General features: G+C 31.5%; 1 protein-coding gene across 2 annotated transcripts; it reads right to left on the minus strand.

The window, feature by feature from the left end:
• Positions 1-14,585: 14,585 nt before the first annotated feature.
• LOC126674467 (ethylene-responsive transcription factor ERF119) lies at positions 14,586-16,894 on the minus strand. 2 transcript variants are annotated; one of them, XM_050368914.2, is made up of 3 exons: positions 16,807-16,894; positions 16,233-16,475; positions 14,586-16,128 (listed from the first exon to the last, which is right to left on the minus strand). In XM_050368914.2, exon 3 carries the CDS (start codon positions 15,943-15,945, stop codon positions 14,875-14,877), a length of 1,071 nt encoding a protein of 356 aa, XP_050224871.1. In that variant the 5' UTR covers positions 15,946-16,128; positions 16,233-16,475; positions 16,807-16,894; the 3' UTR covers positions 14,586-14,874. The 2 variants fall into 2 exon arrangements, with proteins under 2 accessions (XP_050224871.1, XP_050224870.1); XM_050368913.2 differs by lacking the exon at positions 16,807-16,894 and having other exon boundaries at positions 16,233-16,643.
• Between the last annotated feature and the right edge of the window lie 1,218 nt (positions 16,895-18,112).

Genomic DNA, 18,112 nt, shown 5'->3' on the forward strand with positions numbered 1-18,112 from the left:
AATAAACTAAATATAATTTTAAAATTAACTTATTATAATTCAATTAATTTATTAATTGTTACTAAAGTGATAAATAAATTTATAGTAAATTGAAAGTAAACTTTTTAAAGTTTCCAGTAGTGGTCGGTGTAAATTAATATAAACTCAATATGAACCTAATGTAAACTCAATGTAAATTTAATATCAACTCAATGTGAATTTAATATCAACTCAATGTGAACTTCATATCAACTCAATGTGAACTTAATATCAACTCAATGTCAACGCAATGAAAACTTAATGTAAACTAAATATCAATCTGAAGTAATATTTTTAGTAATATAATTTTAAAAATTAACTTAGTATGAACTGAATCTAAACTCTATATCAACTCAATGTAAAATTAATATCAGCTCAATGTAAATTTAATATCAATTTAATGTAAACCTAATGTCAACTCAATATAAACTAAATATCAATATGAAGTAAATTTTTTAATAAATTATTATAATTTTAAAAATTAACTTAATACAAATTAATTCAATGCAAACTTAATTACAACTCAATATAAACCTAATATCAACTCAAGGTAAACCTAACGTCAACTCAATGTAGACTCAATGTCAACTTAATATCAACTCAATGTAAACCTAATATCAACTTAATATAAATTAAATGTCAATCCGAAATAATTTTTTTAGTAAATTATTAAATTTTTTAAAAACAACTTATTTTTATTATGTTTGTAAAATTATTATTTTTTAAATCTATACCATCAAAAATAACCTAATAGTAGATTGAAAATTAATTTTTAAAGATTGTTCACGATGGTTTGCGTAAATTTAATATAAATTCAATATCAACTCAATGTCCGTTTAATGTCGACTGAATGTCAACTCAATATAAACCTAAAGCAAACTAATCATTTTTAGTAAACTGCTTATTAAAATAAAATTAAGTTATTATAATTAAATTAACTTATTAATAATTTAATTTATCAAAAATAAACTTATAAAGTTGTAGATAATCTAATGGTACACAACCAAAGGTTTGAATAAAATAAAATTGGATACAAAATTAAAATAAGATAAATATAAACTTAAAGTAAACTTAATATAAAATTGTATAAATTTAGAATTAATTTATTCTAATTAAAAATAAATTTATAAAATAACAAATAAATTAATAGTAAACTGATAATATATTATTTATGTTTTTATTAAAATTAAACCAAATTTAAATTTAAATTAAACTTAAAATAAACTGAATGCGAACGAGATATAAATTTAGAACAAAGTTAATGTAAATTTTAAAAAAATTAATACAAAAATAATGTAAAGTTAAAGTATGCTAAAATATTAAATTAATACATAAATAATTGTGTGAATATGTTTCTAAAATAAAATATTCAATTCAATTAAGTTCATATACAATATTTGAACAATTTTATTTCAGTATTTATGCATTTTTAAATACAAAAATTTAAAATAAAATTTATTCAAATCTAAGACAAGTGAATAAATATAGATGCAAATATGTTATAAAAAGTAGCAGAGATGGCATGAGGTAATAGATGGCACACTGAACCACAACCATGCAACCTCCCACATGCAATTCAAATCTCTCCCTAAAGCCATAACTGAATTTACCGAAGTAAGGAAGTTCAATTTTTGGAGGCCGCGTTATTCTCGCTGAGCAACTGAATGTAACAGTGCTATACACATTGCTTTTGTTTGAAGGGTTACAATTGTCTTCTTTTAATATAAAATCAGCTTATTTGAGGTATGAGTGAATCATAAAAACTTTTTTATTTAATTGGGAGATTTTTGTCAAAAATAAAAAACTGAGGTAAAAACATTAGAGATGAACACTTTTGAGGGATTTGTGTAGATTACCCATTAAAATTCATCATTTTAACATTATTTTTATATATTCATATTTTAAATTGATTCTTATTGGAGTCCCTGTATTTTACATTTTGTACTAAATGACTCTCTGACTAAATACGAGGACATACATCTGATAGTCCATTAAAAATTCATTTTAATAAAAAAATAGTATAAACACAAACAAATAAAATAAAATTATAGAGATTAATTTATTAAAATGCATATAGTACAGAGGCTATGATATGACTAGAATCGAGACTCTAGGAATCGATCTTTTTCATCGTACATGAAATTATCTTTGGCAAAAATACAATACGAATTAAGGATTGTTGGTATAGACTCTAATTCCATATTAGCATAACAAGTCAACTCCAACTCCGCACATTAATGTCTACGTCCATCGCTATTGTTTACTATAACCACCATCTTCACCTGCCGGCTATTTATGTTCTTCATATAATATTTCCTTTTTATTTTATTTTCTTTTTCTTATAGAGGATAATATATTCGTAAATGGAAATAGTCTCACATTTCAACTGTAGTTTCCTTTTAAAGCTATTTTTTCAATTAAATAAATTCTCATGTAAAATATTTTGAAAATTAATGCATTAATTTTAATATTCTTTTGTCATTTGTAGTAAGTTTCGTCAGCATGACCAACCTAAACTGTATACAAATCATGGAAATTTTCTTTTCTCTTTCTCGGTTCTTTTTTCCTTAGTTAATTTCATTCATACAAACCTAGTTTTAGTAGTCAATTTAATGAGATTGCATACCTAAAGTCTAAAGATATTATACCTCTTAAGCAAGTAAGATTTACCTATCAGACTTTAATATAATGAAAATGATATTGTGACATTGAATCTGATATTTTGTCAAATCAATTCTAAATAAACAATTTCTTTTATATTAAATTAGTAGGCAGTTTAATACAAATGTGAATGTTAAAAAAATTAATTTAATCGTTCACAAAGAAAAATTAATTTTAAAAAACACCACATATATCTTTATTTAAAGTCTAACGTCTTAAAAACATCAATATTTGATCTCAATACAAAGAATACTTTTAAAATCGTCTCGTTTAGTCCAATTTAATATATTGTTTTTTTTGATAATTAGGAAGGGGGAAGCGCTTGTGGGAGGAATCGAACCCACGACCTAGAGTCATAAGCATCTTTAAAAATAATTGACCATTTTACTACTTGTCTGGAGAAATTTTTAGGTACTCAATCTAACATGTCATTCATGAACTGAGCCTATCACATCATGACACGTCATTAAAATAGTGGCACTATTGTAATATTACTGTTCAAATGTGTAAAAAAGTAACAAATAAAAATTATGATAGAGCCATTATTTTAATGATATATTTTAATATGATAGGCTAGTATATGAATGGCGTGATAAACTGAATTTACCTAATAATTTCTCACTTGTCAATCATGTTACTTCATTGATAATACAACAATTTTTAATTAAAAATACTAACATAACACTTAAAGTAAACTGAAAAAACGAATTCTATGTACGATGACAAATGATGAAACTGAAAAAATTTGCTCCCCAGGAGCAGATCTACTGCTCCTCTAAAACGAGGAGCAGCTCCTCTAAAACGAGGAGCAGCTCCTCTAAAACGAGGAGCAGCTCCTCGTTGGAGGAACTGCTGCTCCTCGTTTTTTAGGAGCAGCGAGGAGCAGCAACTCCTCGCCTGAGACGGCGAGCGTCTTAGGCGAGGAGCAGAAAACGCAGATCTGCCCTAGCAAATTTGTAGCTCAGTTGCTCCTCACCTTAGGAAATGGGGGGAACATACTCGCTGAGGAGGCGGCGGGGAACGGAGGCGGCGGACGGTGGTGGTCGTAGAAGAAGGGAAGAAGAAGAAGATGAAGAAAGGGGAAGGGGAAGGGAAGAAGGAGGAAAAAAGAATAAAAAGATTTTTTAATTTTTATAAATTAGTCATTGAATTTTGAAAAATTAAAAGATGTAATTGGAAAATAAAATTATTAAGTATTAATTTAAGAGATAAATAAAATATTGAGGGTTTTAAAAAAACCTTTTTCATTTTTTTTCAGGAAGTGTAACACACTTGCTTAGCTGAGAGTGGAGGAGGGGTTTTTGACCGAAAAACACAAGTTGCGGGTCTGTTTGATCTAAAACGTCTAAAATGACTTTTTTTTTGATATTTTGCGCCAAGTTGAGGGGGTGAATTGATCCTTTGTTCCAAAAACTATTATGTTAAGATAAAAATATTAAAATTAGAAAACTAATTAAATTAAACTATTATGTTAAAATAATTGTTTAGAGTACTAATTAAAAAAGACTACTTAAAATATACTTTAATTATTTTTTAATCATATGTAATTTTAAATAAGATAAACTACTCTAATTACTATTTGATATTTTTTATTTAAATTTAATGTTAAACTATTAATGAATTATTTAAAATATTAAATAAAATAAACTATTGCGAATTAACTACTATTTTAAATATAATTTGATAATTTGACGAATCACACTACGAGTCACATGTAAAACACGTAAAGCGACACTAATCTTTATAAAATAAAGACGGGATCATCTTGGACTTGTTGCTTATTTTTTTGACTTATATTAAAAATTTCATTTGTACAATTATTATTTTACTAATACTTTCTATAGGATCACGCAGATCCTATTTGGTCAAATACCTAGCGACAAACTCATATCTTCTGTTCATTTCAGTATCTTTAATCAAGTCCACATTTAATCCAGAAAAATTGACAGAGCCAAATTTCTTCACGCGCTAGTTATTACAAATTAAAATACTATAACTAATATATCAACATTCTTAGTTAAATTATGACGAGTCATCTATGACATGATTGACACATGATAGCATTTCAAATTGTTTTCAAAATGGCTATATTTTCTACGATAAATATTAAACTGAGCTAAATAAGACGATTTTAAATATATTGGTTTTCCTGACCGGAAAAAATTAAGTTTTTTTTTTAAATATTAAGTCAATAATATATAGTTGCAACTTCATATTTTTTTAGTATTTCATGTCTTTTTATGTTTTTTACTACAATTAATGAGAGTATTTATGGAAATTAATTATATAAGCAACAATTGAGTGTCTATAATTTATTTTCTAAACAATATATATGAACAAGATAGAAGTTTAGAAAGAAATAGATATTGTGATAAAGTATATACTATTTTCATTTTTATTTTGATTAATAAAAATGTAGTTTAATATAGTTTTAAAATGACAAAGTTCGATTAGTGTAATATGTTAAATTACTTTGTCAACATAAGTATGAAGATTAAATGAGAAATTCAACTTTCTTTATGATAATTTCTTTTTAATATTTATCCTTTTAAAAATAAAGAATATAAAACCATTACTTTTTCTTTAATCAACGACAGAACCACTTTAATTTGTATAAATTCTACATAGACTTCAAATATACTAAAACAATTTAAAATAATTCATGTTCATGCACGAGTCAAATAAAATTAGCATTACATAAATAAACAATTAATGATTCTTCAAGACTTGAAGAGATGATGGAAAAAGGGCACAGTAAAGGGTAGTATGAGTCGATGGAAGTTTAATTTGGATGGTTAAGCCATTTCTAAGTGCATCAAGAGATTGTGGGTTCGAGCCACACCTCGGTAACTAACAAACTAACAATTGAGACTTGAAAGAGTCGATTTCCATCTTTGAAAAAAAAAAAGGGTAGTACAAAGGGACAAGAGACAACAAAGGACACAAATTGAAGGTGGTATGAATTAATAAGCAGCCACCAGAAGATCACAAGAATGGCAAAAACTGTACGAAATAGAAGGACCAGAGAGCAATTTGGTATACAGCTGTGCTACTTTCTTCTGCTCAAAGATAAATAAAACCTTTGTTATTTTGCTGCCTCTCCTTATGGATATGATTTTGCTTGGCCAAGCCATTAGGGGTGAGCACGGTTCGGGGGAATCCGGTGATTGACAAATCTCCGGAACCAAACCAAAAGTCGGGGATATCAAAAATTGGATATCCGGATCCGTACCAATAATCGGTTCGGTTCGGAGATTTTATTTTTCGGTACGGTTCGGTACGGGGATTCGGTTCTAATGGTTCGGTACGGTTCGGTACGGATATCACTAAAACCACGGATATTATTTTATTTCAAATGTGATCTCTACTATATTATAATATATTATTTTGACTTTTAAAATTAATTAGCTACTCATTCATTCATATTTTTTATATTTTCAACTATCACAAGTAAATAATCATCAATAATATAAAAAGGCACAACATGTATATTATCGTTCGATTTAATATTAATTTTTTGATTATTTGATAAGGGTACTTTTAAATATTCTCAAGTCTAAAATTATATCATTTTTGTTAAAACTATGTAATTTGGTCAATGATAGAAAATAATGAATATGTGTTGTTCATATTAATTTATAAAAAATATTTTAATAATTATTAAATACTTGACAAATTCATATAATTTTCATTGAAATATATAAGTATTTTATTTTTATGTAAATTAATAATTTATATATATATATATATATATATATATATATATATACTCCCTTCGTCCCGTAAAAACAGAAAAAATAGCTACTTTTTTTGTCCACAAAGATAGAAAAAGTAGTGTTAGTTCTGTGAATCACTAATTTATTATGATTTACTTCAAGAAATTAAAAGGACAATTTAGGAAAATTATCACAAATTACCTATAATTAACTACTTTCTTAATTCTTGTAAAAGAGCTACTTTTTCTATCTTTACAGGACGGAGGGAGTATATAATTTCGGTTCTTCGGGTATAAGTTCGGTACTTCGGTTCGGTTCTCGGTACGGTTATTTATAAAAGATCCAGAACCGTACCAATAAAATTTTCGGTACGGTTCGGTTCGGGGAAAGTCAATGGTCAACGGATATTTTTCGGTCCTGGATATTTTCGGTCCGGTTTTCGGTTCGGTTTTGGAGATATCCAGGATCCGTGCTCACCCCTACAAGCCATTACCATATAATCTTATTTACCTCTCTATTCAAGCTTTATTTTACCTATTTTCCTTCTTCTTTTTTTTGATAATTGGGAAGAGGGAGCGTTTGTGGGAGGAATCGAACCCGCGATCTAGCAATTTACTACCAGCGTTTATACCATTTGAGCTATAGCTCGTTGGCTACCTATTTTCCTTCTAGTACTACCCTTTGTATATATGTTTTTCAAACATGAAACCACAGCACATCTACTTATCTGTCTTCCACATAAATTCTTGCCAATTCAATCACCTTTTTTATAGTTGGAAAAAATTGTACAATGCCAACTTTCACAAAGTGTTATAAGAACTGAATTGGATCGATCAGTTCAATTAGTATCACTGGACACCCAAAGTTAATGCAGTTTGCTTCTCTCTAAAAAAAATTTAAAAAAATATATACTAATTTACCTTATTCAACTGGAAATAAAACGAAAAATAAAAAATAATTAGACCAACTAAACTGTAAACATTACCTAATTCTTTATTTCAATGTGATTTCTTATTAGTTTTAAAAAATATTTGTTTGCTAAATGTTTTGTATATGGAATTTTAATTTTACTAACTTAGTTTGAGAAAATGTGTACATATTGGTCTAGCAAAGATGGGGATAGAGTAAATTAGAACTTTTCATCGGAGAATGGATAATATCGACAAAATACTAAGGTCAAAAGTATTCAGGTAATGTTTTACTTGAAAATCACTTTGATGCCTATGTTAGTTATTGGAGTTATATTTTAGTAATTTAAGAATATTACGTGAGAAAAATTACTCTAAAAAGAACATAAAGACCTGATATTTATAGGCAGTAAAGGTTTAGTGTCCATATGCATGTTTCCTTGAAGATAATAGACTTGCCTAATGTCCGAGTATTTATTCCATGCAACCATTGTACCATATTATATTTACAACAAGCAAATGAACATTTCCGATACATAAATTCTTTAATTATTATTTATTTATTTAATTATTAAAAATTCTACATGGCTAACGCATAATTATTTGTTCACGAATAACATGACATGTCAATTGCATTGAATGATTTTTTCCTATTGTTCTTAGGTTTAAGCCTAAAAGACAGATAATGGAGATTTTGGGTTGACGTAGGTTAACAGAAACTTGCGAACATACGGTGTAGACGAGTTATGAAGAGATATTGAGACCATTAATTTACTTGAAGTATCAAAATATGCAGGTAAGTATCACACACATGTCCCTTTAACAAATTCGAGTTTGGACTTAGAAGTGTTTGCCACATTGTATGTTGTTGGAGAGTGTCTAATACATAGATGTCCAGAGATCATTTTTAATTTTTAAACTTACTCCTGAATTTTCAACATTTTTGAGATATCAGTTGATAGTATATTTTTGAAATTTCTATATTATCTTATCATTTCAGCTTTTATGGTACGCGTCATTTGAGATAGCCTAATATTTATTTAGGCTTTTAAGCCGTTATCCCGTTTATAAGTGGAATAGTTATCCCTTTTTTAGTTTTGTCTTTTTGCTTCTTTCTTATTGTTGAATAACTAGTGTAATTGAAAATCATGAAAAGATATAGTAGAATGTGTAATATATAAATAGAATTGAAAATCATGATTGCTACTAATATCATTCATCTTGTTAAACGCCGGAGGGACCAAGTTTTTCTTATTAAACTTGATTTCAGGAAAGCCTTTAATACTATTTCATGGAGTTTCATTCTAAAGACACTTTCAAAGATGAACTTTGATTCGAAATGGATTAGCTGGATTACTGCTACTTTTGGTTCAGCTCAATTATCGGTCATTCTCAACGGCAGCCCTACTGAGAATTTTTACATGGGAAAAGGTGTTCGTCAGGGGGATCCAATCTCTCCGATGCTTTTTGTTTTAGCGGTTGAATGCCTGAAAGCAATTCTTTCAAAATCGGCAGGTCTGGGTCTCCTTTCAGGTGTGCAAATTGATGGTCAAGATGATCATGTTTCTATCCTTCAGTTTGCAGATGACACGCTTCTATTTGTTCCTAATGATTTGGAGATGATTGAGAATCTTCTTTGTATTTTGAGATGTTTTGAATTGATCTCTGATTACATATTAATTATCAAAAGTCGTCGACCATTAGTATTAATGTTGATCCGGTTTCGCTGGCTAGAGCTTCAGAAATCTTGAATTGCAAAGTAGAAGAACTCCATATTACCTACCTCGGTCTCCCTTTATCCGACAGATCGGTGGGCATAAAAATGTGGGATCCTGTAGTGGCTAATTTTTCCTCTCAATTGTCTTCCTGGCGTGGCAACTTACTCTCTCCGGCGGGAAGGCTTGTCCTAATCAAATCCGTGCTTTGCAATTTGCCGGTCTATTTTATGGTTTCCTTACGTATTCCGAGCGCTGTAGCGGACTCTCTTGAACGTATTATGAGGAGGTTTCTTGGAATGGGAAAATCGATAGCCAAGGTTTTAGTAAAGTCGCATGGAGTAATGTTTGCGTTCCATTTTCGTCGGGAGGGTGTAATATTACTCCATTACGAAATAGAAATATTTGCTTATTGATGAAGTGGATTTGGAAACTGTTGATGGGAAATCAGAATTCGCTTTGGTTTAATGTTGTCACAACCAGTTCTTCGATCTACTCGTGGTTTGATATAGAGACGATGAACTCGCTTCACTATTCGCACATTTGGAAGGGTATTTATAGAGTTTGCGTTAAAAATAAAGTTGCTTGGGACTGTTTTACGCATTCACTGTCTATGACTCTAGGGGATGGAAGTCGGATTCGTTTTTGGACAGATCGATGGTTGAATGACCACTATATCTTCAATTTCCAGCACTGTTTCGTCTTAGCAGAAATAAAAAAAAGCTTTTATGAATACTTTCTTTGATAATCAACAACAGATTTATAACAATTTTAACTGGGTACGGCGGCTTCAGATTGGTGAGCAAGAATTATTTACTCAGCTGCAAGAAATTCTGCCACACGCTGGTACATTGGGAGCAGCAGCTGACTTATTTTTTTGGCGCAAGAAATCGCAGTTTACGGTTTCCTCCATGGCACAACTACTGCTGTCTCCGAGCATAGCTCCTTCGGCTGCAGGAACAGCTGAAGTTCAGTCAACAACAGCAGGAACATATCAGTTCTCTTGTCAGGTTCGGAGAGAAAGTTTGCCTCCACGTATCCAATTTTTTATATGGTTGCTTGCTAAAGAACGTATTTCGTCAAATGTTACATTGGTAAGGCGAGGAATTCTGGATTTGGAAAAGTCTTCATGCGCTATATGTGGACTTGAAGAAACTGGTTTGCACATTGTTCTTCAATGCAAATTTGCATGGGAATTTTGGTCTTTCATTATGGATTTCTGCAACATTTGCTGGGTTGCACCTTCCTCTATTGAGCAATTTTACTTGCTATGGCAATCTCTATCTTCGAGTAGACAAAGGGACTTATGGAAGCTTATTTGGTTTTTTGGGGTTTGGCATCTCTGAAAAGTAAGGAATAAGCGGATATTCAAGGATGAGCATTCTACCATTCATAGCTTGGTCTTTCTAAGCGTTTGCAAGGTGGTAGATTTTTATAGAGCGAGAAATCAAGGCTTCTCTTATACGGGGAATGACGTTTTTCGTTGTATTGATTTCTTTTGTGGTAATAATTAGTCTGTAACCCTCCTTTTTGCCGCCCACCATTTGTGGGTGAGCTAATCTACCTATCATTTATCTATAAAAAAATTGACTACTTAACTCATTACCTTAGAATTTTGAGTTTGATATGGTATCCAGCCCACGATTATATGGTTCTCATTTCTGAACTTTATGAATGTATTCTCTCATATATTGTGCTTTTTCTAAACCAACACTTATTTTCTTCTCTATTGTACTCCAATCTTTTTATTTGCCTCCTTATTTGTATTGTTTTTTAATGTTGTGGTGATATTATCTAATCATTGTGAGGTGTAAGCCATATACCAGCACGTGACTCTTTTTTCCACCTTCTTTGTTGTTGTTGAAATTTCATCCCCAATTATTTATTGTTTCTTGAATAGTTGTATCCATGTCGAGTTCTGAGGATACTATGTCTAGTAGTTCTTGCATCGAGACTTTTTATATTCTTCTTTCCCGAACTTATCATTTCATAGAGTGGGGTAGGTGGAAATTACAGATGCCACTGTTAGGATTGTTTAACTTTTGTAGATTCAAGAAAACAACACTACAAACCCAAATCAAAAAGATATATCGGTGAGTCTGCTAAATCTAGATCTAAGAAATCGTTAAAAGATTATTGATCTAAAGTAGGCGAAAAAAACCTTATAAATAAATTTAGAAAAAAGCTCATAATTCTTTGTAAGTTTTTTCTTAGAATTTTGACCTTTGTTATTATTTAGGATCAAACTTAAGGTTATGAGGAGATAGCAATATAATCATTTGGGGATTTAATGCTAGTTCCAGGTCGAGCCAAGATTATACATCATCTATATAGATGGACAGAGTCAATGCTTTGAGTTGCACATAGGTTGCGTATAGTAGTTTGGTTGAGCATGAATTTTTAACTTTATTGGTCAAATGAGGTAGATTCACGAGAGTTGCAATTTGAGTTCAGGAAGTGTAGGGGGACTGTTAGTTTGAGGTCCCTGATTGAAGCAGTAAACTCAAAAAACGCGTGATGGAGAGTTTGCAATGTGATTAGGTCATTTATAACTTAATTAGGCGATTCCACCCCCTCCCTTTGTGATTGGGTGGCCATTACTGCTACCATCACCTTCTATAAGTATGGGTAGGAAAAGGTTGAGGAATAGGGGTTCATCGTTAATATTTTTCATGGTGATGGAAAGAAACATGAAGGTTCACGCTCACTACACGAAATGATACAATTTCACTGATATAATGGAGTAAATTAGAACTTTTTGTTGGAGTCTGAAGAATTACCTATAGAGTAATAAGAATGATTCAAACAAGTTTTTTTTCTGAAATTCACTCTGATGTCTAAATCATTATTGAGTTATATTTAATAATTTTACGAAGGATTGCTTGTTATCTGTGAAGTTCTTAATATCCGGAGCTGGTGTAGTGTTTGGTTTGAAAAACTGTCTGGAGATAGATGGGTCTAGTGCTATGATAAGCTGGAGTTTATGGTCTAAAAGAAATAATGTAGTTTGGTGTAAATCTTCTAGGTGTGTGGAAGATGTTGTGAATGATACTGGTGCCTAATTGTTAGCACGGATCGCTGCAAATTTTACTTCGGCTCAGTTGTGTGAGTCTTCGGTTAGCAGGGAATATGGAGTGGTCCATTGGTGTAAGCCGAAAGCTGGTTATTTGAAGGTTAATGTGGATGTGGCTATCTTTGCAGGTGGTCAGAATATCAGGTTAGGATGTGTTGTGCGCGATTGTAAGTGTGCTATTACTCAGGCTAGGTGCATATCAGGATGTTGTCACTACTAGAAAACAACCATTTAGCGACGAATTTTTCCGTCGCTAAATGGCCAAATTCCGTCGCTAAAAGTGTTTGGCGACGGATTAGCGACAGATAACGTCCGTCGCTATATATTTGGTCGCAAACAAAATTTACGACGGGACGAAAAAATTTGCGACGGATTTTTAAAAATTTAGCGACGGATTTAGTGATGGATTTAAATCCGTCACTAATTTTTAAAAATAAAAATAAAATTAAAAAAAATAATTTTTTTTTAATTAAAATCGTAAAATATAATATCATTTAAACGGTCGCCAACCATCACTAACCCACCCGCGATAGACCACACACTGTCACGGACCCACAATTTTTGTAGGCTTGCCAACTTCCCAGTAGGTCACCCATCCTCCCATTACTCCACCTATATCTCTTTAACCATAGAGTTCCCTCGCGCGTAGCTCCATTTTACCCAACTCATATTTTTGTTATATATCGATGTGTTTTATATTTAAATATAACTAAAAAGAAAAAATATTTACTCCCACACTTTATTCCCGCATAATAATTAATTTTTATATAAAAATTAATGCAATATAATAATTAATTTATTTTTTAATAATTTTATTATATAGAAATAATTAATAATTATTTTTTAAATAATTAAATAATAAATAATTTTTTTAAATTTTTTTAGTAAATAAATAATAAATAATTTTTTTATAAAAAATAATCATATTTCAAAAACAAATTAATAATGTTTTTTAATTAATTAAATTTTTGCGACGGATTATGAAATCCGTCGCTAAACTCGTCTCTAAAATTGACAAGAATTATTTCGGCAATTTTAGTGACGGATTCAAAATCCGTCACTAAAATTGGCGGGAAAATTCCCGCCAATTTTAACGACGGAAAATCCGTCGCTAAATTTGGCGGGATAACTCCCGCCAATAATTTGATGAGATTAGCGACGAATTCAAAATCTGTCTCTAAATCCGTCGCTAAATGTAATTTTAGTGACGGATTTTGAATCCGTCACTAAAATCCGTCGCTAAAAGCAGAATTTCTAGTAGTGTGTATTCCTGAGGGATATGCTAAAATTATGAGTATTCGTGAATAGTTGGCTAAAAGAGGACAACAATGTGATGATAGAGTCGGATGCTATGGATGTCATTTTAAAGCTGAGGAATCCTCAGCAACTAGAAGCGGAAGTGTCGACAACTGTGTGGAATGATCGAAGCAATTTTTTAGTTTATCTTTTTTTTTATAAAACGGTTTGTGTATCAAAAACGCATGTATTAGCACAATACATTTGTTCCATGTTAAGTTATCTGGATTGGTTTTTAAATTATCTTGAACTTTTTATCTGTGTAAGTGCTTCTGATTTGAATTAATGCTATTGCACATTATCCAAAAAAAATAGATGACAAAAATTCAAAGACCATCAACTCATTTTAAATATTTATATATTTAAAATGGTATTACATATTATATACACTATATAAATTTACTTTTTACTTAACTGATTAAATTAATAATTTTTTTTATAATTAAAAAGGAAAAGTATCTGTGAAATGATTTGAACTCACGATCTAATAATTTATTGTCTGACACTTATGCTATTTAAAGGTCATTGGTGATTAAATTGATAATTAAGCTATGGATTCCTCGCCATGCTTCTTCGGCCAATTTTTTTTATCGAACACAAAACCTTGAATGCGCGCGGAAAACGCACCCACTCGGATTAGGCCTCACTCGGCCACTACTTCAGTTTTAAAACATTGGTTTTACATTTATATTATGGAGCATTATTTTCCAAATCAAACAGCTGGAAACAAGATAGTCAACAAATTACAGTCCAATCGGTTAAGACCGATTCAACCGTCTGATTTTATGTATCTTTCACTTTTAAATTCTTTTATCAATTTAATCAGTTCAAATTCTGATTGAACCGGTAAAAGTTATTAAAAACCGTGCTAACAAATACTACTAACAATAATGATGTTTTGCTTGCGGAGAATAAGCAGGAAGGACAAACTAAATTCTCCTAAAAGATACAACTAAATCAAATTATTAGGTATTTATATTTTTTAAATTCCACCTATAATATCTCCTTGAAAAAGACCTTCAAAATCTGAAATACCCTATTCAAAAGGGCCTTGTATAAGTCCATACTAACAAATTTAATTAACCATAAAATAATTAGAATTAATAAGTCTTAACTTAAGCACAAAAATAAAAATTAATAACTTATCAAAAAAAAGAAAAAAAACTAAAGCACAAAAATAAAAATATGACATTCAATGTAACACATAAAAGTTTAATCTCATTTCATAACTTAATTCAGGAACAAGAGAGGAACACTCATAATTCAGCAACGATGATCATTTTCAGAATCTATTGGACGGCTCAGATAGCACAATAAAACCCAAGAGATTCTATACTCTAACTCTCTTGAACAAAATAAACAATAAATTGAACTCTCACAAAAAAACTAAACTCAAGAACCCATGTTTCAGTTCTTGAGATCACTTGTTGCTGTAATATTAACTTAGATATAATAACTAATAGAACAAAACTTCCTAGCTACAAAACTTATAGGCACGCGATATTGAGCGGTAACTGATGCTGCTGGTGTTGTTGCTGAAGCAAATGGTGATCATCTAAGTACGTAAATTCTTCATTTCCGAACTCAAAATCATAATCCGGAAGAGCACTTGGCTCGTTGCTATCCAGCCCGCAAATTTCAAGGTCATCAAGGGTGCAGCAGTCATCACAAAATTGTCCGAAGTCGTCAATCAAGTCTCCGAATTCCAGCCCGAAGTTAAGATCTTGATCGATATCGATTGGACAAGACCCTAAAGGCTCATCCATGAAACTCAAATCGGGTATCTCAAGATCTCCGACTGCAATATCAGTGTTAAAGCAGTCATCTTCTTTAAGAACCAAATCGCAAAAATCATCGACATTTTTCATGTCGGAAACAGCTGAAGTGTCAAGCTCAAGAACTGAAGACGGCGACGTATGCGATAAAACGCTATCGGTATCATCAGATGATGAGGTGATAGTCACAGGAAGACTACCATTGTTGTTTATGGCTACAGAGGACTCAACATTTTGGCTCTTTTCAGAGATAGCCATGGCCATAGCATCATATTCTTTTTTCTTCAACTCATAAGCCTGAGCAGCTTCCTCAAGAGTATTATAAGTACCCAACCAAGTTCGGACCTTGGTCAACGGGTTTCGGATTTCAGCTGCCCATTTACCCCATTTCCTCTGCCTAACACCAACAGGTTTCTTCACAGTTGACTTGGTGGTGGTGGTGGTGACGGTGGTGGTGGTTGTAGGGGTTGAAGTTAGGGTTTTAGGACTCACAACCCTTCTTTTCTTGACAAGGGTTTTGCCGCTGTTATTACTGTCTTGACAAGAACTCTCAGGCTCAAGACAGCCAGACTGAGGAAAAACAGCAAACGGAAGATTAATTTCTCTAACAAATCGTTTAGACTTTAGAGATCTTTGGACTGACTCTTCATCATCACTTGAATCAGTATCAGTAGCGTAAGGATCATGGTAAATGACACGAATTTTTCTGACTTTAGACTGCTCAGTCTTGGTCATTTTGGTGGGATTAGTTTGGTTCAAAAGCTGATTTTTCAAGACTGTCATCACGAAAAACTGGCAAAACCCCTAAATTTAAAACTAATGGCAACAAAAACTAATGGAAAACTCAAGAAATGGATGACCAAAAAGTGAAGGATTGATCAAGTGAAAGGCCCTCTCAAGAACAAAAATAGGTAAGAGAATCGCTTTATGTGAAAAGTCCCAAAACACTCGACACCAGAACAAGTCCTGTAAACAAAAAACAACCCCAAATCAGAACAAAAACATCAAAAGCAACAAAAATGAAAACATGGGTATTAAAGATTAAGCCAAAATAACAAAACCCAACAAACCTTTCTGGCCTCAAACGCATCGAAACAGCCGGAGACCCCAGATTTAAGCTCCGCTGTGTACAGCAGAGACAAGAACCACCACCGGAAGAACAAACAGAAAAACTTTTTGATGCTGTTGTAGAGGAAGAAGATAGAATCCAGAGCTTAGACAAAGCCCCAATCACAGCCAAAGTGGACTTAGCAGACATAAATCTCACTAAAATCGACGAATTTTTGCTCGAAAAGCAGCAGCCTCTCAATCACCTTCGAAACAAAAGAGCAAGAATAATGGTGAGTTACTGGTACATATAGAGAGAAAAAGAAAAGCCCTTTGAGACGGCGATGAGAGATAAAAAAAAAGGGTTTTAAAAACCAAAGATTAGAAATCTATGGTCAAGATTTCTCCCATCACAAAACCCAGATCAGTTAAACAGTAATTAAAATCAGAGATAAAATATAAATATATAAACAATGACCGACTACCTTGAGACAAAACACAAAAAATACAGACGCAAATCTCAAAAAACATTGAAAAAAACCAACAAAAACATTAAAAAAAACACATAAAAAAAACTCAAAGGTAGCTTTCGTTTACCTCTGTGTCTTTGCTCTGCAGAGTGTTGTGTTGTGTTGTGTCTGTTTCTCTCCTCGCCTCTCTTCTTTATTAGGCCATTCACTGTTTTCTATGCGGTCAAAATAAAGGAGTAAATTCCATAATTATACTAATTTATTTTTTACTATTAATTAATTAATAAATGGAAAGAAAGTTGCTGATGAGCTGGCATGGCCTCAGGATATGCACACATTCATGGTGCATGACCATCCCATATCAAAATCTTACCTTTCTCATGCATATCATACCTTATCAGTCCCTATGAGGACGCTCTCCACGCGCGTGTGATGCACGTTCCAGTTAAAAGAGTAGGTGACTCGGCTTTTGGTTGCAGTTAAGCTATTGGACAGGTTTGAATTTGCACGCTCCTGTGGGATTGCGAGTTGGACTGGAACTTTGAGAAACGTGAGCGCCGCGAGTCGGCTGCGTATAGAAAACTTCTTATTTCGTTAGAATTGAAAGGGCAATGGGGTTGGTATTTACGGGTTTGCCACTGAGAGACTGAGAGTCTTTGGGCCCAAGTTTAGGCGGTTTCTTTACTACCAAGAAATTGTAAATTTACTATTTTTATAATTATAAAACTTAATTTAAGTTTAACAAGAAAATTCTAATTAAATTCTTTTTTCTTAAATATAATAGAAGCTTAATTTCGTTAAAAAATTGTTACTTTATTAATTATTCATGTAACTGTACTAAAAAATAATGTAACGAAAAAAATAGCATAATTCAACACCCCCTAAGCATTTCCTTGCACTACGGTGCCGTATGTAGTCTATGCATGGCACAGTGACAATCCGAAGTCTTTTAGATGAGAAATTAAAATTTAAAACTAGTATAATGACGTAATGATATTAGAGAAAATTACTATTGTAATATCCCGTATTTTTATAAGCCACGTGTAAAACTTTTATTAGCCGGAAATACGTAAATTGAATTTAAGCATAAATTTAATTTATAAGTATTCCTAAAAATATATCGTAATAATAGAAGTTTAAAATTTAAATCGGAAATTTAAATTTTAATAAAAAGATATGAACGGTATTAATATTTCAAGAAATATGATTGGAATCGTAAGATAAATATATATTGATAATTAATATATCAATATAGTAATCTAAGTGGAGAGTTTAATATTTCGGACAAAACCCCGAAATTAAAATGTCGAAATTCGGAAGTCTCGACGTGTAATTAACGAATATAAGTTAAGATATATATATCTATCTATACTATATATATAAGCACGGATAGGGGGGGGGACAGGCAAATTTACTGAATAATCCTTTTCAGG

This window comes from Mercurialis annua, linkage group LG3, assembly GCF_937616625.2.
Source record: "Mercurialis annua linkage group LG3, ddMerAnnu1.2, whole genome shotgun sequence".
NCBI classification, from domain to species: domain Eukaryota; kingdom Viridiplantae; phylum Streptophyta; class Magnoliopsida; order Malpighiales; family Euphorbiaceae; genus Mercurialis; species Mercurialis annua.

What these genes read in the sequence shown, in the direction of transcription:
- LOC126674467 (XM_050368914.2), bottom strand. Translation starts at nt 15,945, where the DNA reads ATGACAGTCTTGAAAAATCAGCTTTTGAACCAAACTAATCCCACCAAA.